The sequence below is a fragment of the Lycorma delicatula genome, chromosome 13 (assembly GCF_047948215.1).
Source record: "Lycorma delicatula isolate Av1 chromosome 13, ASM4794821v1, whole genome shotgun sequence".
NCBI classification, from domain to species: Eukaryota; Metazoa; Arthropoda; class Insecta; order Hemiptera; family Fulgoridae; genus Lycorma; species Lycorma delicatula.
In genome coordinates this window covers 52,704,133-52,726,963 of record NC_134467.1, presented here as the reverse complement: position 1 = coordinate 52,726,963, position 22,831 = coordinate 52,704,133, and the positions used below count along the sequence as shown (strand labels likewise).

General features: G+C 32.3%; 1 protein-coding gene and 1 long non-coding RNA gene across 2 annotated transcripts in view; both read left to right on the top strand.

The window, feature by feature from the left end:
* Nucleotides 1-1,985: 1,985 nt before the first annotated feature.
* LOC142333862 (transmembrane protein 47) overlaps nt 1,986-22,831 on the top strand; it is a 145,651-nt gene continuing 124,805 nt past the window's right edge. The window contains exon 1 of the mRNA XM_075381427.1: nt 1,986-2,140. Within this exon, the coding sequence (XP_075237542.1) occupies nt 2,025-2,140 (116 nt within the window). The 5' untranslated portion in view covers nt 1,986-2,024. The remainder of the gene's footprint in view (nt 2,141-22,831) is intronic.
* Nucleotides 12,657-18,879, top strand: LOC142333863 (uncharacterized). The gene is made up of 3 exons (XR_012758728.1): nt 12,657-12,735; nt 13,626-13,735; nt 18,347-18,879. It is a non-coding gene; the product is annotated as an uncharacterized LOC142333863 (long non-coding RNA).

Below are 22,831 nucleotides of genomic sequence, written 5' to 3'. Positions count from 1 at the left end.
TAGTTTAGATTGAGCATGTATAAATAGAGAAACAGTTTATTTAAATAATAGTAATTTACAAAATTAACTAGTTTGTTCTGGCAATGTAAACTTGTACATTCACAATTTGCTGAATATGAATACTTTAGGATGGCTGTTAACCGCCAAAGATCTATGTATTAGACAATGTACCATGTGTAAGAAAGAAGCATGTTTGTTGTATGTGATAGTTTATCATAAATCAGTGTGCCTTATTTATGTGACTTATAGTATACATACTGTAAGTCACCTTATTAGTGCATGTAGAACATAAACTTTTTTTTCCTATACAGCTTTGTTAATATTTCATGTATACTTTTAAAAACCTAAATGAGAATAAAGTGAAATTTTGTATGCTTAAATCTTGTTTTCATTTTAATACCTCTGAACCACAAGAGTTTACCAAATATTATGAGAAACTCATTTTTAGTTTTTTTAATTTTTAGTATATTATGTTAAATAATCTGAAGTTCCATATATACAATATGGAGCAGAACCATGTATGCTAAAGAAATAAGATGATAAATGACTAGAACCACTAGAAATATGGATGTAGAAAAAATGGAGAACATAAAAAACACACTAAGTTAGAAATGAAGAAATAATTTGTAGAACAAAAAAAAAATAATAAAATGAACTGGATATGGGCAAACAAAATAAGGTTAGCAGAGCCTGCCATTTGAACTTATTTTTTGGTTGATAAAATGTTATGTTAGCAATCTATAAAAATTTAAAAAAAAACATAACTTAAAGAGTTTAGTTAGAGACTAATTCTGCAGCAAACATTTTTGTAAAAAAATAAAATATTTTGTAATTCTAATCTACAAACAGAATATCAGTGTTTGTGTTATCAGACAGCTCAGTTTTGTATTCTAAAAACAAATTACCAGAAACAAATGTTCAAAATGAACAAATGTTTAGTTTGAATGTTAATTTTATAAAAAATAGTAGAAATCAGTGAATGAACCTGCAGACAAATTAACTGATTAAAGTGCTTTAAATATTCTACCACACAATGCTCCCAATTTCAATCACATTTTTAATTTAGTATAAATTATATGTCGAAATACAAAATCACAACATTTGTTAAGTACTAAGTTTATGCTAGTATTAAGTTTTTGAACAATTTACAAATTAAGTTAATACGTAAATTGTTAAAAAATGGTACCAAACACATGAAGTATGACTGGTGTCGAGTAGGATAACATTAGGGCTTATCTCTAATGGTGATTTTCTAAACATTTACAAACTTATTTATCATCTACATACAGAATATAATAAACATCAGAAATATTATAATTTGTACTGCAGAAATCTAATTATGTTTATTTTCAAATGGAAATTTTTTTAACATCGGCGTTATTACACGCCTCACCTAAATCAAAAGACCTTTTCACTGTAGAAAATTACTTAATGAATATTATTTAATTACGATGTAATAAGGTAAATGTTTTTAGGCGATATTACTTTGTTCGCCAAAGTAACAAAAAAATTTATTCGTAGTTTCTATAATCGTACGTGTTGTACAAAACTGAAATAATATTCCAAACATTATTAAATAAACAAACGTGAATGTATTCACAACATTGTTTATTGAGCTAAACAGCTGATTAATCAGATCATAACGTAACCGGTATTATTAGATCAAGCAGTTTTAAAACAGAATTCAGAGTTCAAGATGACCATTCTGTCAATAAATTAAAAACTGGAAAATTATCACAATTTATGAAACCTTACAGGTCGTGATTAGATTATCAAAGGTTTATGATCAAGATTCCTAATTATTATATAATAAATAAATAATAATATTGCATATACACTATGGACTATTAATGGTTTTAATTTAATTATACACAGAAATGTTTGGATGTTTACGATAGGTTGTATTATATTTTACTTTAATGAAATTGTTTAGCTTTAGTTGGTAACACTAACTACTGTCGAGTCATAGATAGTAGAACGTGAAAGGGAATTGGTTGGTTATTGTGTTATTTAATTGCGTGAACATGAATAAAGATACTAGAAATAGTGTTTTAGGTAACTTTAGTTTTGACGGTGATTCTTTACCCGATTTTAGTGAATTTGATTCCGATTCTGTCATCGAGGAATATCATCGTGAAAGGTTTGTCCTCTTATTTAATTTGTAATAATAATGGCGCGATTTTGTTGACCTACATTTTGTTTACAGTTTGCTTCCCCTAACCATGTTTGACTGCTTAAATCTAGGACGAGTTAACCTTGTAACTAATTTCTAAATTATAATTTATTAGCTTTCTAATTATATTTTATAAATAAATAATTGTCATAATTTGTTGTGTATTAACATATTTACGTTTTATTATTTATTTTCCTAAATCGGTTTAATAATTTATTTGTTGTACTATTTTAATCCTGTAAAAATGAGGTCATTTTGCTAAAATAGGTTTGCCTGGAATTCTTGATTTATACTATAAAAAGTGGAGATTGATATAATTCAAATGTTTTGCTATAGTATGCGTTATTCTTTAGGCTACTGTTGTAATACTAAGGTTAAAAACATTTAAATTATCTTGTAGTAATCTAGCAGTTACGGTCATAAATTCCATAGCCTATTAAATAGACCCCTATCGTAAAGCGTTTCGTATTACATTCCTCGTAACTGACATATTTTTTTATGAACTTTTTTTTAGAATTTTTATCAGAATTAAATTCATCATCCGCTGATTTTTTGTTGGTAGGTCGTAAAAAAATACCTTTTAGATAGACATTCTTATCTTTTGTGAACGTGTAATTTGCACATCTTATCTATTTAACTAAAGCAAAGTAACTGTTAACTTAATGATTTTTTAAGTTAAATGTTGTGCATATGGCTCATTTTTATACCCCTGATGTCATTAGTTATGATTCATTAAACTAACTGGAAATTTTATTACACATTTCATAACCGATTTGATTTGAATTTTATCATTTTAGAAATAGCCTGAATTCCTTATTTTATGTTAATTCTTATTACTGATTCTGTTATCAAAGATTTAGTTCCTCTTTCATTTGATATTTGTTTATTTTTTAATTTTTAATAATTATTTATTTTATAATTCTTGTATTGAAAATGTATTTTATTGGACCTTTAAATAAAATACAAAAGTGAAAGAAAATTTTAAGCTTTAAGTTAAATAAAGAATATGAAAGGTTGATACGGTCAAGATTTCCACAATGTTTTTGTTTTAATACATAAATAAATACATTTTATTCTGATCGGTACACAATACATTATGTAGTTCTTGTCATTATAAAATAAATTATAACTATAAAAGCAAATTATAAGATAAAAAACAAGATGCGTTTGAAGTTAATATTTATTATTTAAATACAGACTCATTAAATAATGCGTAAATAGATTAAATATAAAAAATTATTACAATTTCATATATATTCATATTTCTTCTAAAAATTATTTTGAGCACATATTTATATATACATATTGAACGTGATGCAGATAAAGCGTGCGTTTTTAAAATAGTATTCAAAAATTCTTTAACAGAGTAATATTGTAATCCTTTCCTTTCTTTTGGGCATTTCCTTTCATGGTATTGCAGTCTTTGTTTTTGCCGTTTTTCTTTATACCAGACATTATTATCTTTTTTCTCATTCACTTGGAAACCCTTGAAATCTTGTACCAGTTTGCAGAATGTTGTTCCATCGTGTACTATTTCTTTAGCTTCTTTTATGTATTTTTAACCATTGAGGTCCACTGATTTTAATTCTTTTTGTTGTAAATATGGTTGGAGATTTGATTTGTGAACCTGTTTGCCAGAATTTGGTGCCTCGTTTCTGATTAACTTGCCATTTTCTCAGTTTCATGGTATTTATATAAAGATATTTTTATTTATAAATCTGTATTCCTTTTCACCTATTTTTATTGGTCCTAGGATTTTACTCAAGATTGTCCCTTTTTTTTCTGCTGCATTTATTTCACTCTATTTCAAACTGAAAATCGATTTTGATATGTACAAGCCAAGCTTTCTGGTTTGATTAGTACATTGTATGCTTGATTTGGGCTTTTATTGAGATGTTGTCTTTTTGTTGTAAATAATTTTTTTTAGTCTGTAGGCTAATTCCATTTTTCTTGGTTGTTTTTTTTTAATCTAAATACTGATTTGGTTTATTTCTCCCCAGTATTTAAATTTTATTGGCATTGTTGATTTTTTCTTATTTTATATTCAAGGATTTAGAGGAATCGTTGATGTCTGTTGTGAATTGTCTTTTTGAAGTAAATTTTTAACCGTATTTTCTCTGCAATTTCTCTTAATGGTTTACTCGGTCTGCTATGTATTTGAACTACTCTGAGAAATGACAGTTGTCATCAGCAAAGGCTAATTATTATTAATTCCAGTTCCTTTCAATTTTTGACCCAATTTTATTTGGTGGTGCTCCAGTTTCTTTCGTCTTCTATTCCCATTCTCTTAACACTTTCTTTTTTAGACTATTTTAACAAGCTCATTTTTTAATGAGCTAACACAATTTGTGGTTGAATAGATTTAAGGAGGATGCCCTAATAAAAGTACCAGAAAAAACAATACATTCTTTTTGTAGCTATCATCATCTTTTATTGTTCTGTATAGTGTCTATTGTTTTGCTGAGAATCACCAGATATATCTTTTCTATTGTGTCATAATATTATGATACAATTTGAATCTATTTCCATTGTGTGTTATTTTTTTTGCATCATATAAGTTCCTGTGGTTAATTTACGGTAGGAATATCATTCTTATTTAGAAGCATAAGGCTTTATTATAAATGCACGAATCAATTTTAGAAACACGTGGCAAATAATTAAGTTGTATGACAGTTGTAAAGGCAAATACACATGAATACTGAATCGTAATTTATTTAGGACTAAAAAAAAGGTGAGAAAAAGTAAAAAAAAATATAATAGATATAATTTTCATAACCCACCGGGTTGGTCTAGTGGTGGGAACATGATTTTCCAAATCAGCTGATTTGGAAGTCAAGAGTTCTAGCGTTCAAGTCCTAGTAAAGGGAGTTACTTTTATTTGGATTTGAATACTAGATCGTGGATACCGGTGTTCTGTAGTGGTTGGGTTTCAATTAACCACATATCTCAGGAATGGTCGAACTGAGACTGTACAAGACTACACTTCATTTACACTCGTACATATCCTCATTCATCTTCTGAAGTAATACCTGAACCGTAATTCCCGAGACTAGCAAAAGAAAGAAAAAAGGTATTTTCATATACAGATCATAACTTTAAATTGTTCAATTATGCAGTATTTTATTACTCCCTCTCAGTTTAAATGCACATCAAATTAATTTTACTTTGATTTAAAAAAATACAATATTGGGTGGGCCAAAATTCACTACTCATTGTAAAGGTCATTATTTGAATACAAAACAAAAACAAATTGAATTCATAACTAGTTGACACTTTATTGAAGCTACATGATTTATTTAATTGTTTTTCATCTTTGTCGATACGACGACCTTGGAACCCTTAAGGATTCTTGTTTTTCAGTTTTGTATTGGAATCTATTTCTTCAAAAGCGTTTTGAATAGCATCTTTCAAGTCCTCAATTGTTTGGTTTTGTAGCATAGATTTTATCTTTAATAATTCCCCAAATGAAAAAATCCAAGGGTGTTAGGTCTGGAAATCGGGGTGGCATTTTTATTGCCCCTCGCCGTCCAATAACTTTCCCACCAAATAACTCATAAATATAGCTATTGCGTAATGGGATGAGGTTTCATCTTGTTGAAAATAAATTAAGTTGAATTTTTTGTAGTTTGTAGCCACGGAATGACATAGGTTACAACATTTCCAGGTACTTTTCTGCAGTTATTATTCCATCAAAAAACCAAGACCCGCTTACTCCATGACGGATCTCATGATGTCCATCGACATAAGATCCCAAATGGTAACATCAGGTTGATTTAACAGCCCCTGAAAAACAGTTCTTTGGTTCTCTGAATACTAATAGGTACGTCGAGTCTTGTTGACGTGACCTGTTAGTTAATTTGAGAGTCGCCTCATCACTCAAAATTATCTAATAAAACAACAACCTTCTCTTATTTCATTTAACATCGTCTCGCAAAATTGAAGCCTACGATCAGGATCGTCTTCCGATAGGCCGTGTATGAGGCGAGATATGTAATATTTGAGTTTAGCCAAACGTAAAATTCTCTGAACAGAAGTTATAGAAATATTTTGTTTCTAGAGATAGTCTACGAGTAGACTTTTAGGGCTCTGAACGATCGCTTGTAAAATTTTAAGCTTAGTTTCAGCAATTAGTGACGGCCTACCTGACCCGGTGCGTTCCGCTACAAATGCAGTGCATTTATCTCAAAACGTTTTACTCTTTAGTCTCTCTAACTGATTATACATTTCATAGTCATCAGCCAGGCCTCAGTCGGGATGCCACCGATGCAAATGCCTCGGCAGATATTTACTTTAAAAATTATTATCTCAGCCAAAGCCTTCGCATTAGGATTCTTTCGGACACCTTCACTTTCTTCGCCTACAATATCACCCTCTGCCGAGTCAACGGAAGCGCGAACCCCCCGCCTAGATCAATTTTAATACCAACGCGTGTGACTGTAAATGCCTCGACCATCGACTATGTGACGAGTCAATACAAATGCTAAACTCACCCGTTCAAAATGTGTTATACGTAACAACGAGATTCAGACCTACATCTCTCACCCACCATAAACATCATACCTGAAGACCGCCCTCAGCAAGACAGTGCCACACATCACGACTGCATGGACAACCATGCCCTCAGTAGCGCTGTCATCCGCCACCCGACTTCAACAATCACTGCTTTTGGTATTACCGAGGCTCATTGCCAAAACGCCGACCCCGGCCAATCAATTGTCTCAGCCGAAACCCTAGCCATCCGGGATCCTACTCCGTTTAAATACCTTCAGCCGATCTACGTAAGGAAATGGGGGAAACCAGCCACTATCGACCGTTCCCCATGGACCTTCCACTTAACTTGGAGATCCAGAAAGGAGTTCACTCTCCCCAAGTTCTCTAACTACTCTGATACGTTCAGTCTCGTACCGGGGGCAGAACAAGGAGGACATGGTCGACCGTGTCATCAACCCCACAATCCGGGGTCTACTAAACGAAACCTATCCAATTTCTCCCGGAAAGGAATTGCGTAGTACACCGATTGGGGGAAATCCACCTAACCGCGCACAAATCTGACACAATTGGAAGTATGCCTGCCATGTGTATAACGACCAAGAGGGGGGTCATCCCACCTGGCCTGCCAAGATGTAAAACTCTGGTTTTCAATTTCCCGCATACGTTCCGAAGTACGAAGACCATCCTGTTTGGAAATATAACGCTCCTTATGTCCTAAGCCAAGAATATCTATCGGTTGAATGCCAGCAACAACACAGACGGCCTTCCGCGACACAGTCCTGTAACCGCCGCCAACAGTCAACAGAAGGAGACGCTGAGTTCTTAAAAGAATGTCCCTATAACACCTAAAGATCATGCGATGAGCCCAGATAGGCGCAGCGTATAACATATAGCCTCATTTACACTCTTGTAGAGGATACGCACGGTACGGAAATTCAACCCCAATCGGAATGGATATTTTTGCGAATTCCAAAAAAGGCAGCAACAGCCTTCTTGCAACACATTGAAGGTGTTCCTTGAATCGAAGGACTCTCATCAAGGATTACATCCATGTATTTCTGAGCAGAAACATACCTAGTGGGAAGGCTGACCATTGAAACCCGTGCTCGGCGTGAATTGGCCAGCCGATTCTTCAACATCATCGTGGTATTTTCTGGACTAAAAATCATCTTATGCTGGAAACTTCACAACCTGAGAATCTCACATGCACGGGAAGCTCGGAGTTCTATCTCGTTCTGCGAGTCCCCAGCAATAGCCCATGATCCGCATAAGCCATAATGCGGCAAACATTAGGCAACCTCAACCGTAACATGAATCGAACTCAGTTATCTTTAGTGGACTCAATACACTGCCCTACGGGCACTTTTTGGATAGGATCTTCCCTACTTCCGGGCTGCCATCACGGAGGGCGACGGTTCGATGGCTGAAATAACTTTAGATAATCTTTATTTCATTCCACGTACAACCAACCACCTTCTGCATTTGAAACAAGGCAGAGGGCCACCATAAGTTATTAAAAGCCTCAGTGTATCCAAAAACACCTAAAACATACGTACATACAATGGAGGAAGCAATATTCATCACCTTCAATATAGCGTCCTTCCTTTCCTACGCTTACGTCCAAGGATTTTGTACAAAACACCCCAAGGGTCCTTATTTCCTTGCTCCTGAACAAATGAGAGCCAGGAATTACGCTTAGAGGACCTAATATAATGATATTGCCTGGCCCTCTCCCTGCGATAATTTGCAAATAGAGCCGTGTGCCTACCAGGATCGCCTTCACGTTGTGCAGCTCTCCGGAGTCGACACACAGACGGCATCAGTCAAACTCCGAGTCCACCAGCTGCTACACGTTTTCGGCCAGAGCTCCGGGGAGTGGAACTACCAGCAGCTGCTACCACAACAAAGTAAAATTTTCTGCCAGGTCATCCAATGGGAGCTCGTCCAGGCTCCGAGAAAAGACTTCGTGCCCGGACTGAATAAGTTAGAAAACCTAGGCCAATCCGTCTTCCTGTGCAGGAAGCGCCCCTGTAGAACAGGAAAACATTCCTATCGGTGTACTACTACTTGTAGTTAATGAACTCAAAACAAAACACATCTCACCGAGTCGTAAGTAAAACTGAAAGGACCTAACTAACTAATCAAAGGAATTGGAACTTCCTACCCGTAGAAGGTAAAAGTGAGTTCAACACGCAACAAGAAACGTAAAAATATTACAGTAACAACACAGTGATGTTGAAACAAAACAAAACTAAGGACAAAAACATAATGTATAAAACAAAACATCAACAAAAACAGAATATAAGAGAAATCCAAGCAGAGCTCCAGATCCCCTCAGCAATACTTTCCTTTGCTAAATATACTATAAAACTCCACAATTGCCTGTTCGGCCTGGCTCCTCCAGTTTACAAGGAGATCGAACGCCGACCCGATAAGATAAAACCAACAGATGATCTCCGGTACGCATTAACTCGTACTTCGAGCACTCATATAGAACACGATAGGTATCGTCCAATTGTCCACACTGAGGACACATACCAGAATCTACTGGGCCGAATTTCTGTTATGGTCTGTCCTTAAAAGCACCATGGTCGTAAAGAAATTGCGTCACATATTTTTATTAGGGTGTACCCAAGAGGCGTACCGCAAATTATTTGGAGAGATCATGCGCATAACGCCCACCATCTGTGTCATCCCATCTGGCCTGCCACAAGTCATCCGTGTTGTTCAATTTCTCGAACTTTATCCGAAGTCAACTCACCGGCCTTCTTAACAAGATACCGCTGCTGCTTCTCAGACGCAATCAAATCTATCGGTTTCACGCCTGCAATCACCAAGACTGCCTCCCGTGAAGTAGTCTGGTAACCACCCGTTACCGTTAACAATATTAGGCGTTGAACCCTTAATAATACGCTCCGATAACTTTTATATTTTAACCTATCCGCCCAAAAAGGCGCCGCGTATAGCATAATAACCTCGACATGCCTTTATACAGGATGTTCACGGTCTTAAAGTTAAGACCCCGATCAGGATTGACCACACGTCGAATACCGAAGGCATTGCAGGCCCTCACCGCGGCGTATCGAAGGCGCTTCTTAAATTGCAGTTTCTCATCAAGAATTACCGCGAGCTACTTCTGAATCTGAACACACTTTATACGCTGCCCTGCCGACGAAAGATGGACACGCCGACTCGCTGCCAAATGGCCTTTGAGGAGCATCATCGTGTTCTTTACAGGGCTAAACGTCATCTTGTAATAAGCCCGAGAGGCTCTGAGTTCAACCTCGCTCCGCGAGCTTCCTTCGACCAGCAGGAGCCCATCGTCAGCATAAGCCGCTTCACCGACACCTTCCTTTTTCAAAACAAGACCTAATCGATATTTTTGGCTCGTGAAAATTTCTGCCATGAGCTCGGGAAACTACAGTCGAGGTGGCCGTTTTGGTAATGTGCATATCGCTGTCTCACCGTTTACTTAAAAGCGCTTATAATTCTGGTACGTGTGTTTTATGCAAAAATAAGACATTCGTACAACTCTGGGCTCTTGCATGAGGATTATAAAGACGAATAAAATTATACGCACGTGAGCAGTGAAAAAGGGAAAAGTAAACAAAGATTATAAGGTACACGCACGCATCCCAGTATAATTATATATTGTATAATTATTAAATTATACTATATTCCGACAGAAATATTGTACAAAAAATAGGTGATAGTAGAAGTCGTCTTTTCACTTGGGTTAGCGTTTTCTGTTAAAAATATTCGGTTAAGTTTCTTCTCGATTATAGATCGAATTTACTTAGTATCGGATTTCCCAAAACTCGTGTAAATTCTGCCTCTGTGGTGTACTGCGCATTTGATCTGAATTGAATTTTTTACGTTAGTTCTCGCATCTTTTCACATAATTCACGGGTTTCAAAACGGTAAATGAACTGTAAAGTGCGTTACATTAATGAAGTTTGCAGAAAAATCCAGTTAAAATATTTTTTTCAATTCGATCAAAATTTTGTTATTTTGAATCGGTGACTCTTAGAGACTTGTAAGATTACATTTTGCTTTAAAAAACTGTAAAATAATGGTTACGTTAAGGAAACAAAAACGTAATTTTATTAACGCTTTGTCTGGATTATAAATATGTAATGAAGACGTCAAATTATTGTTTGTTTTTTGCCTTTAATTTGTAGACAGTTGTTCAAGGAAACAGTATTATTCTGTCAATGAATTCTTAATACTAATTTTAAAAAAAACACTATCTATCCGCATCCCGTTCAACGTGTACGTGAATTGTTCAGTTACTCAAAATAATCTCCAACATCAGGTTCTCGGCATCAATTTTTTTATCTTATTTATTGAGAAAATTTAACTTAAGTAGTTATAACACGGGAGATCTGGGACAAACGTCTTCAGGTGTGTTTCAAGACGTTCAGGTAAATTATTAAGACATTACCTGAAGAAAATTGTCTTAAGACATTGGTTCCAAGAAATGCGATATCTCAGGAACGGGTGGGTGTATTTTGAAAATTCAAAGTGTTACGTCATCGTGGCGTCGAGCCGGACCGTTCTGATTGGGTGCGGTAGCCGGCCCGCCCCCTAACGTCCCCCCTCCTAACGCGTCATCTGATGATGACGTAACAGACGTCATCATCAGGGAACGCGGAACATTTAAAAAATTATTATTTATTTAAATTATACATTTCTATGTACTTTTTTTTGTTATTAAACGCGCGATTTTTAATCGTTATAAAAGTATATTAGTGGTACGTCATCGGTGGCCTACGCCGGACCGAGTGTGGTTGTGCGCGTAGTTTTTTTATTTTTGTGTGTGTAAAAAATATCTATGTATATTTTATTTCATTATCACAGGATGTGTTAGATTCAGTTTGTTGCATATATATGAATCGTACATTGCTTAATCAACGCGGATGTGATAATTGTCAATTATAAAAAAAAAAAAAAAATCCATGTTTTAAAAAAATATTGATTTTTTTAGCATTATATATATAGTAACGGATAACAAGAGAGAATGTATTGTATCTTTTATAGTCTTTGTCATTGTGTACTGCGTCTGTTCATCTTTATTTCATCATCAATTATAATTTGGTGAGTATTTCTGTTACTTATATAATTAAAATTTTAAATAATATAATGAATATTCATTGTTAAATATTTTTTGTTTTGTTGGTTTAATATTTATATACTTTTATGTAACTATATTCTGTTATGTAATTAAATATTTTAAAATTAATATAACTAACATCTTTAAATAAAAAGATGAAATATATGACATGAATTTTGAAAAAAATATAGATACGCATCTTATAAGTAGTATTCTTGTTTAAAAGAAAAGTCACATTTAAATTTAGGTTTTATACTTTTAACAATTTATTTTACATTTCGATCATGAATAAATCTTAAAATCGATCGAATAAATCTTAATTAAAATTTAACTTCGGGAATTTTCAATTTTTTTCATGGAATTTACTAATATTTTTAAAAGAAAAAGATTATCAAACATATTAAAATTAAATTTTTATTGTTATACAGAAAAACTACGAAAGCAAGATTCGTCTAATATATTTAAATAATAAAAAAGGAATGACACTAATTTTGGTTTTATCTTGTGTGTGTGTGTATATATATATATATATATATATATATATATATGTGTGTGTGTGTGTGTGTGTGTTGGAAAGGTTTTAATTTTTTCATGAAATTTACAAATTTATTTTCTTCTAAAACAAAAGTTAACAAATAAATTAATATTTTATTTAAAAAAATATTAATTTCACTTTTTGTAGAATAAATATTTATTACTAAATTTATAAAGAAAATATGTAAGGCAAGATTTGTATAGTATATGTAATATTTACTTTCGTTACAAAAAAGGTAATTTTTTATTTCTATTTACGTTTAAAAAATTGCAATGATTGTATAAAAAGTATTTCTTATACGTTTTTGTTGTTTATGTTTAACATTATTGTTGTTTCTTTTTTCAGAAATCTATAAAGGATTTTTAAAGAAGAAAACAAATATAATTTTTTATAAAAAAAATTATAAAAAGATAATACGTTCAGGTACGTTTATTAATTATACTTTACCAACAATAACAATATTAATGAAAGATTTATTTTTCAATGCTTTCAAAATAAAATTTAAAAATATTGTATTTATGTATTTGTTAATAATGTTTAATTCTGCGGTGGCGGTTTATGATCATGATGATATTTTAGCAGACTAATTTAAAATTAATGTTAAAACAGGAAGCAAATCAGTATTGTATGCCTTATATGGACATGCCTATTACAGATTATATGCATGAATTGAATGTCATATGGATGAGAGAGGTGTCGTTGTCTGAAGATCGATCACCCACTGTTTTTTTAAATGTTGTTCAATATTTTGATCTTTATTTAAATTCTTATTTCAATGCCTGTAGATCTGAAAACAAACCATTTGATTTAACGAAGTTACAGGTTTTAGCGTCATATTGTGTATTTATCTCATCTAAATTTCATGACGATCTTCCTTTGTATTCCTTGGTAGATTCCTCCTAATCTTGGTAGATTAGGCAGGTAAAACCTTTACTAAAGATGATATCTTTGTATATGAAAGAAAGGTTTTACAGCGTTTAGAATGGAAATTAGTTTTATTAAATTTGTACGATTTTCTATATTTTATTTTACAAGTTATTAGTAATATCAATGGTTTAATCAAAGATGACTTTTTTATAAAATGGATAACTTGCTAACTGTTGTAAAATTAAAAGCTAGTTTTTTGTTTTTTAAAGAAAGTATTATATGCAGTGCTTCCATCGCAACAGCATTAAGAACTAATTAGGTCAAAGAAAATCATGAAGAATTTCACATTAATTGTTGAGGAGATAGAATATAAATTAAATGGAAATGAGATAAGATCTTGTTTTAAGCAAATATGGTCACTATTATAATGTTATTTATATTTTCAGAATGGATCCCTCAATTGGCGATATAGTTTTATTTGATGTTTGTTCAAGCCGGCCCATCATCGACATTAACCGAAGCGGAAATAAATATGTTAGCGCCACTGCAGAATTCGGTAAATGATAATAGTAACAATAACAATATTAATAAACTAAGTCTAAAAGAGTTGATTCAAATATTTTGGACGTATGGTCATTTCATTAGAAATATTGGACGAATCTTTAAATAGATGTAAAGAAAAAGTAAAAAAGGAAAAAAATGTTTCAAAAATATTAGTAGGATTACTTGATGTTTTATGCGCCGCATTAAAAAAAACACAGATACATAAATACATACATTTAAAAATACAGATGGTTGTGGTCAGTAAGCAGGAAGTAACTAAAAAATGTCGCAATCCAATGACTTGTGAAGAAATGAGCGAGTATTTAAGTCAATTTCCGTTCATTTCTTCAAAATATTTCGAAAGAAAACATTTAGATAAACTGTGGGAATATATGGCCCCTCGAAACGACGAACAAGATTCTAATTTAATTAACATAATCAAGTCATTGGATGGCGACGATAACGTTAATATGAATGAATATGCATACGAACAGTCGTTACAATTTTTGCATGATTATGAACAGGTGTTGTTAAATACACCACCTGTTGAAGGTATTCATTAATGAAAATAGAGGTATATAGATGATATTAAAAAAATTTTTAACACGGATAGATGGAAACGTGTCAATACCAAAGCCTTGTTTGTTGTTAGATCTGATTTAGATCCTATAAAGTTAGAGGTAGACAAGGTAATTATTATAGAATATAGAATGATTGCCAAGCAGCTGGTAAAGGCAAAAAATACTAAAAAAAAAAACATGGTATAATTGCGCCAATGAAATATACCCGTTAAATGTTCGTATTCATGTTCATTTTTTTATGTTGATGGTTATATTTTATTATGTGTATATATTTAAAATAAGATTGTAATTTTCCTTTCTTAGCGATTAATAAAAAAAATGATTGGCGAACAAGAAGACAATACTATTAGAACTACATTTGCAAGGCTTCAGTATGTAAATGAAATTAATAAATTTATTTTAATAGAAAATGCATTTCAATGCAACTTAAAAACATATTATTACAAAAATGGTTTTGAACTATTTAAAGATATTTCATTATTTTTAAATGCAATATATGATGAAATAAAAATCCTTATCAAATCGGTTTTAAATACAGATTGTTCAATAAAATTAATTTAGTTCTTGAATGCACATATGAGAAACCAATTATTCAAGTGTATAAAAATGTCGCTTTTAAAACTATTAATCTTCCTGTACTTAAGAATTTTTAAATTGATGGTTCCGTACACGAATTAATTGAATATATCTTAAATGAACAATCGAATTTTGATGGACTTTGTTTTCTATTGACGGTTTATTATTGAGGGTGAATCGATATAGACCAATACGTGGTTCATCTTATATTTGGCTTCCAAATTACATTAAAATAAACATGCAATCATTAATCCAATTAATAAAGATGATAGATGTTTTGTTTGGGCAATACTTTCAAAATATATTACCGGTCCGAATCCTGAGAGAATAGATCATAGATACGATTCACTTTTAAATAAATTTGATTTTACAGTACTAGAATTTCCTGTACGTATTCCTTACATTAAACAATTCGAGAAGAAAAATATCGTATCCGTTAACGCATTCACATTAACGAAAAATGATTTAGTTAATCCGTTAAAAGTTTGTAAAATAGAAAAATAAACACATTTCGATCTTTTACTCATTTCTAAAGACAATAACCAACATTATTGTTATATAAAAAGCTGAAAAGTTAGTTCGATCACAAATAACTAAACATAATGGTAAAAACGTAATGCATAATTTGCGATAAAAATATGCAAAACGTGTTTTTCACAGTTTTACTCTTATGAAAAACTTCATGATCATATGATTTACTGTTCAAAAAATCATGTTGCGAGAATAATAATGCTATCGACTGGCGATTCTGTCTTAAAATTTAAAAATATCATATATACTCTATTCCTATTACGTATGCCGATTTTGAATGTTTACTCATACCTACTGATAATGAAATAACACAAAATAGATTAAATCTGTTTACCGTCGCGACCGAACGTCATATTCCGATGAGTTATTGTGTTTATTTCGTTCTGTTAGAACATTTTCCTAGTGTTTTACGTTCTGTTGTGCCGAATGAACCGGTAGTTTATAGAGATGAAAATGCTGCTCGTTCTTTTATGAAGTTTATAACCGAAATAGGGTTAAAAATAAGAACGCGGGAAATATTAACAAAACCTAAAATGAGTAAGAGAGAAAAATTAATTTTTGATGGTGCAAAATCCTGTGAAATGTGTAAACGAAAATTCTCGTATGATTTATATAAAGTTTTAGATCATTGTCATTCAACAGGCAGGTTTCGTGACGCACTTTGTTCTAGGTGCAACTTAAAAAGAATAAAACAAAATTTTATTCCTATTTTTATTCATAACTGTTCAAATTACGATTCGCATTTTATTGTTCGCGAACTCGGTTTAAACACAGAAGATATTACTGTTATTCCAGACGACCGAAAAATATATTTCTTTTTCAAAAAAGGTACCTAAAAACATGTATATTAGATTTGTTGATTCGTTCAGGTATATGGCGACCAGTTTAGATAAATTAACAAATAATCTTCCTAAGGAGAAAGTTTTTCATGTAAGACGGTTTTTTCCCGATCCCAATATTAATTTTATTACACGTAAAGGAGTTTATCCGTACGAACATACTAGTCCTTGGGAACGTCTTAATGTTACATCTCTTCCTTCAAAATTGGATTTCTATGGCAGTCTCTCAGATTCGCGTATTACTGACGATGATTACCGTCATGCACAAACAATTGGGTTTATTTTAATGTAAAAGATTTAGGCGAATATAGCGATCTATATTTAAAATTGGATGTACTCTTATTGGCAGATGTTTTTGAAAATTTTAGGTTGTTATGTAAAAAAAGTTCACCTTAGATTGTACATATTATCTTACTGGACCTAGTTTTTCTTTTGATGCGATGTTATATTTTACGGATGTAGAAATTGAATTACTTACCGATTATGAAATGTATCTTTTCATAGAAAGAGGTAACGGGGTGGAATTTCGACTTGTATAAAAAAGCATGTAATGGCAAATAATAAATACATTCCAGAAGCATTTGATCAAAGTAAACCGTTCAGGTATCTTTCTTTCCTAGATGCCAATAACCTTTATGGGTGGTCAATGTCAAGCTATTTACCTGTAAAATATTTTCGATGGGCCGATCAATTTATTATTGACAAAATAGATTTAATGTCTTATCCTGACGATTCTTTTGTCGGTTTAATTCTCGAAGTAGATGTAGAGTATCCAGAGGAGATTCACGACTATCACAACGATTTACTTTTTCTTCCAAATCAACAAATACCACCACGGTCGAAATATACTAAATTATTAACATTTCAAGAAAGGAAAAATTATGTATGTCTGTTTATTAACATTAAAACAAGCCCTTAATCATGGTTTAAAATTGCGAAAAATACATCGTATATTAACTTTTACGCAATCGGATTGGCTTAAACAGTACTTTGATTTAAATACTAAAAAGCGTCAGTTAGCGGCAAACGAATTCGAAAAAGATTTTTATAAATTATTAATTAATGTCATTTATGGCAAATGTTTAGAGAATATTAGAAAACGAATCTATATAAAATTAATTTCTGATGAGAATTTACAAAAGATTATAAGTAAACCCACCTTTTTAGATCGTATTATATATGATGAAACGCTATGTTGGGTTCAGTGTTCAAGAAATGTAATAAATCTTGATAGACCGATTTATGTTGGTTTTACTGTTCTTGAACTTAGTAAATTTCTCATATATGAATTTCATTATGATATAATGAAAACATATTATATTAAATATAATATGTCTATATTAAATATCATATCTATATTAAATAGAGACATATTGCATTAACAATCCATCAATCTTTTTGGATAAGAATGAACTCAGATCACTTGTATTAAAACATAATATTTTGCTTTTTTATTTTTTATAACCAAGTTTCTTACACTAAAACCTATCGGAATTATTATGAATGAATTTTTAATGCAATCGTGTAATCGAACAGTTTAGTTTAAATTTAATTTTTGAATTTTATAATATGAAGGAGTTTATTGTAAAGGATAACGTCACGTTATACGATATTTGTAGTTGTAGAAAGGGAAAATTTACAAAAATAGAAAATACAGATGAAATTATAAGTATTATTGAAACTGTCTTTCAAATATAGACTGGTTTATTGACGTACGACTAAACATTAACAAGCGTCTTTTCGAAAGAGTTGATTGTAAAAAAGCATTAGAAGGGTTACACATCGTTTCGAAAGAAGACGAATGTTATTTATGTTATGATATAGTTTACAAAATTGCCAGTTACCTAAAAACAAACGAAATAAAACAACTTACTTTTGTCTGCTATTACGATTCAAAAAATTGCGATAAATTTGAAAAAAATATATTTTATCATTTATTACTAAGATATATGAGTTTAAAAAAAATGTAATAATGTTATTCTTTTGATGAAAAATAAGACATAATAATATCATTTTTATTTATCACTTCATTACCTTTTACTTGTAATATTTAAAAAAATATATTTGTTTTTATCTATGAAATCACTTTTTTTGTAGTTCAATATGGAAATAATTTTCAATCAAGTTGAGAGAAAAAAGCTAGATGAAGTAGCAGCCTTTTGTATTAAAAATCCGTCATTCTTTTTGGATAAAAACAACTCAGATCATTGGTAATAGTATACAATGATTTACATTTTGTGTTTTTTACAACAAAATTTCTAACGCAAAAACGTGTTGAAATTATAAAAACTGTTGAAGAGTATAATTTAAATATTTTAGAACTTTACAAGATGAAAGAATTTATGGTAAAAGATAACGTTTCCTTATTCGATATTCAACCAGTAGAAAGTGTGTAAAAATAAAAAAACAAACAAATTTTTTGCTAAACTTGAAACATTGTTTTCTACTCTGGATTGGTTTATAACGATTCGGCTATACATAAACATCGAGCGATTTAAAAGGAATGAATTAATCAGATTATTAGATGAATGTTTTGTTTACACATACGATAACGATCATATATGTTATCATTGTAACTTTTTTATTTCATTATATAAAAAAACATGATTACAGCTTTATAAATTCAAATATCTTTCTGTTCATAACCTTTTATATATTTATATAATACGTATAACCATATAAATTAAATGTATATTAAATTTTTTATTGCTTTTCTGTATTATTGTATTCATTTTTTTATGCTTTACATTTTTATATATTAAATGGTTGATTTTTACGAATATTGTTTTTTCTTTTTCACCTTTTTTTTTATCTTAGGTAAGCAAATATGAAACAAATAATAAAAATATTTTTTATAAATTTGTTTTATTTACAAAAAACAAATAAATTTAGCTTGGATTAAAATTAAATTTTCGTATGTTTTGGATACACATTGTAATTTGAAAGAAAGTTTCTGAATTGAAAATAACTATTTTTCCCCAATTCAGAAACTTTCTTATAAGAACACTTATAACACTTCAATCCAAAGAGTTTATTTCACCCGATCTTATAAATTTTCCACCGAACTCACTGTATTCGTAAGAGATACCATCTTTAAAGAAGTGTAATAATCCATTTTTATAACGGAATATCGAATAAATTTTATTCGTTATACCGGGGATAGATACCGGAGAACGGTTTCTTCGTTCAATTCCCATCTATTGGTAGCCGATAAAATTCTTGAAACAGTTTTATAGCCGCACTCAATGTGCTTGAATCTATATCGGTATTATTTTCATTGTTAAAATAGCCGAATGCGGTGAAATATTCTTCAATCGATGAATTAACTGCAGTAAACAACAAGAAAAACACAGACCGTAAGGCGGTTTAAAGAAAATGTGATCGTATAAACTTCCGTCCGAAGATGCTATCACTATTTCTTTAAATACGTATTCCTTTGTTCCTCGAACAAATTCCACCTTCGGAAAGCCATCTTTATAGGGGTATCGTTTTCTACCAGTCTTAGAGTGGTAATCGTTGGTCATCCTCTACTTGAACGTAGGGAATCTTCCACACGACTTTAGTGTCAAATTATAGTCGGGTTTACCGATTACTAAATAAACAAAATTGTTGTCAAAGAAGAAAACCTTTGAAGTATTAATTCTTGTTTTACGTTTAAAACTATTCTCTTGTAATCTGCAAACCCCATTAACATCTTCAAGGGAATATGAACTGTAAATTTTCCATCCACTGAGCTGTGTTTGATGGTATTAACGCCATCCGATGACTATCCCGTGGATTGGATATAATTTTTTTCGCTTTCTCTTAGAGTAAGCAGGTTTTTCATTGTGTTAGTTATACCCGGATTTCTTACGCGATCCACCTCTACGCCCGATATTTCATCGAATAAAAAAGAAAAACAATTACTGACCACTTACAAGCCGACGTCTACCGCGTTATTTTTACCCAATAAAGTGTCTACCACTACCAAGTAACTTTCCGCTGGGTGTGTGTAGACGTGTTGTTGATGAATGGGTATCCTTATTTCATCGTTATCGTTTAGTGTTGAAGAAGCGTATGGCGAATGAGTGTGATACTCATAACTGGTAATAGAATCATTTAATATGGCATTGCTTGTGCCAACGTTAAGTATGTAACTCATCTTAAAAAAAACAACAGTAAATCCCAAAGACTAGAAAACGTCGGTTTTCAGGTGTTAACCGCCTTATAGTAACTTTTCGACTGCTGGGCGGTATGGCGTTTACTTCCTTCTTATAATGTCCGCCGCCTCCTCCGTTTTGTTCCAAAAAAACTAACCCCATTTTTGTTTACTTAGTCTTCTCAGATGAAGGCGTATAGCAATTATCTCCCCTTTAAAATTGGATATATCTCCGTTTTGATCCATAACTTGTATAACAATGTTGTGCATTGTCTCGTATTGACGGGAAGGTAAATCACGTTATGCGGTGTTTCTACTATTTTAAAACCGCGTTCGCCGTTAGGAAAAAATTCATGCAACACGTGTCGTTCTTCGCCGTTCGTAAACGAACCTCTGACAATGTTACTGGTTATACGTATGGCGTTCACCGTGCTAATGGAAATCGGTCGGCGGAGGTGTGCCATTTATGTTGTTCTGAAACGATCGAATCAAAGCCTAATATTGAACGAATTGTGTTCGGTTGTTTAAAATCGACTTCTAATGTACAATACAGCATACATCTCATTTTTTTCTTATCATATAAGATATGTAATATGGGAGATTCTGTACACATGTTCTCAAGATCCTCCTTAAATACAGATGCCGACGATTTATTTGATTTTGATGCCTTCAATTTATTTAATTTCCTTTTTTTCATAAATTCCGTGATAAAAATCTCATTTGTGTCATTATCATCATTGCAAATCCTTTTGAGCAATTCATGTTCATACTTTTCTACTTCTTCAATTTCATACATACCTTCGGGTAATCAATACTCTTTACGTGATCGTAATAGAACATGTTTTTGTTTTTTCTACGTTAGGTATATTATTAGAAGTTATAAAATCAATCAGACCTATTTCCCATTCTCCTTCTAATTCGATGGGAGGGAAAAATCGGTACTAAACGAATAGGTCTTTCCCGATAAACAAAACATTATTGTTTAAGAAGAAACTCTAAGCACAAGAGACTACAATTAAATGAATCAAGTCTCTGTTTAGGTTCGTAATTGTAGAGGATGTTTAAAGGTTTTTCTTTCGAAGTTTTAAAATATCTTATCAGTTCCATCGGCGGTCTTAAATTCCCGAAAATGCTCAAAATATTCGATTTTTTTTTGTTATTTTTGCGGTAGCACACCCAGTGAGTTACAGCATTTATATAACTATCCAAATTGACTACCCGTTTCTGCTGAATTAATTTTTTGCGGTATACATCTCTCATAAAGACACCTCTAAAATCTTCGATTTCAGATTTTAACACAAATTTCCATAAATCACCATCCGTTAGTGGTCTTCGGGGTAGCGCTTTCAACAGCGACATTTTTGCTGACGACGCCTTCTTTTTCTTCCACTCGACGTCGTTTTCCGGTGTTTTTTTTCTTTATACCGCAACCTGTTCGACATGCAGGATACGGTTTTAAGTAGAGACCTTTACCGCGTTTACGAATTCTACTACCGAATTTACTCTTGGCTTTCATAATATTTGTTACCGCCCAAGCGGCGGCTTTTTCAGCAACACTGGCGTCTGATGCTTTTACCCTTTTCCAAGCTCTTTCTGCTAGAATTCTGTCCGCTTCGGCCCTGTTTGCGGTCTTTGTAAGTAAAACACGCGATATCGTGTTTGCACGCTGAGGCTAACGGATTTATTCCCGGGTCGCCTCTTTTCAATCGTTCTTCAAGTCTAGTTCCCGGTCCGCAATACTGGTAGCCCGGTATGTGTAATTCGACAGGTAATAAATCAACGGCTTTGTTTATTACAGTACCGACTGCTTTTGCTACGAATTCACCAACAGTTCTGTTGGCTAGACCGCTTATCAGACCGCGTCCTCGCCTACTACAATCGCCATTTTGGTAAACGCAAGACATTTATACGGCAACCTTCTTATTCGAGATAAGAGACATTAGTGACTACGATTCGATTAATTGGTTCCTTTTATTTTAGCGATTTTAATCTTCAATCCCTTCAAGTATCCCTAAAACTATTTTCCCATTCATCGTATGTTTTATTAAAATATTTCTCACCTGTTAACTGACAGTGCAAAATATAAATATTCCATCATCTGACCCTTGCTTATTGCATCATCTTTGTCCCGACCGTACCCGATATTTTTAATTTTGTAATTGTGTCGATCGTAAACATATTGCTGAGATCGATCATCTCAAACTAATAGAAGTAGTTTTTCTCGATAATATATTTTTCAAAATCGTCGACTTTGCGGTCATTTATCAAATTTTTACAATCTTTCAAGTTGATGGCGTCATCATCATCATCTTCAGCACTACTTAAATTACAAATACGACGCTCTTTCACAGTAATATCGCCCTCTAAGGTTTGTTAAAGGGCATCCATCTGTGACGGAGTATATGCTGACCACGGAGTATATGCTGACCAGCTCTATTCAAAGG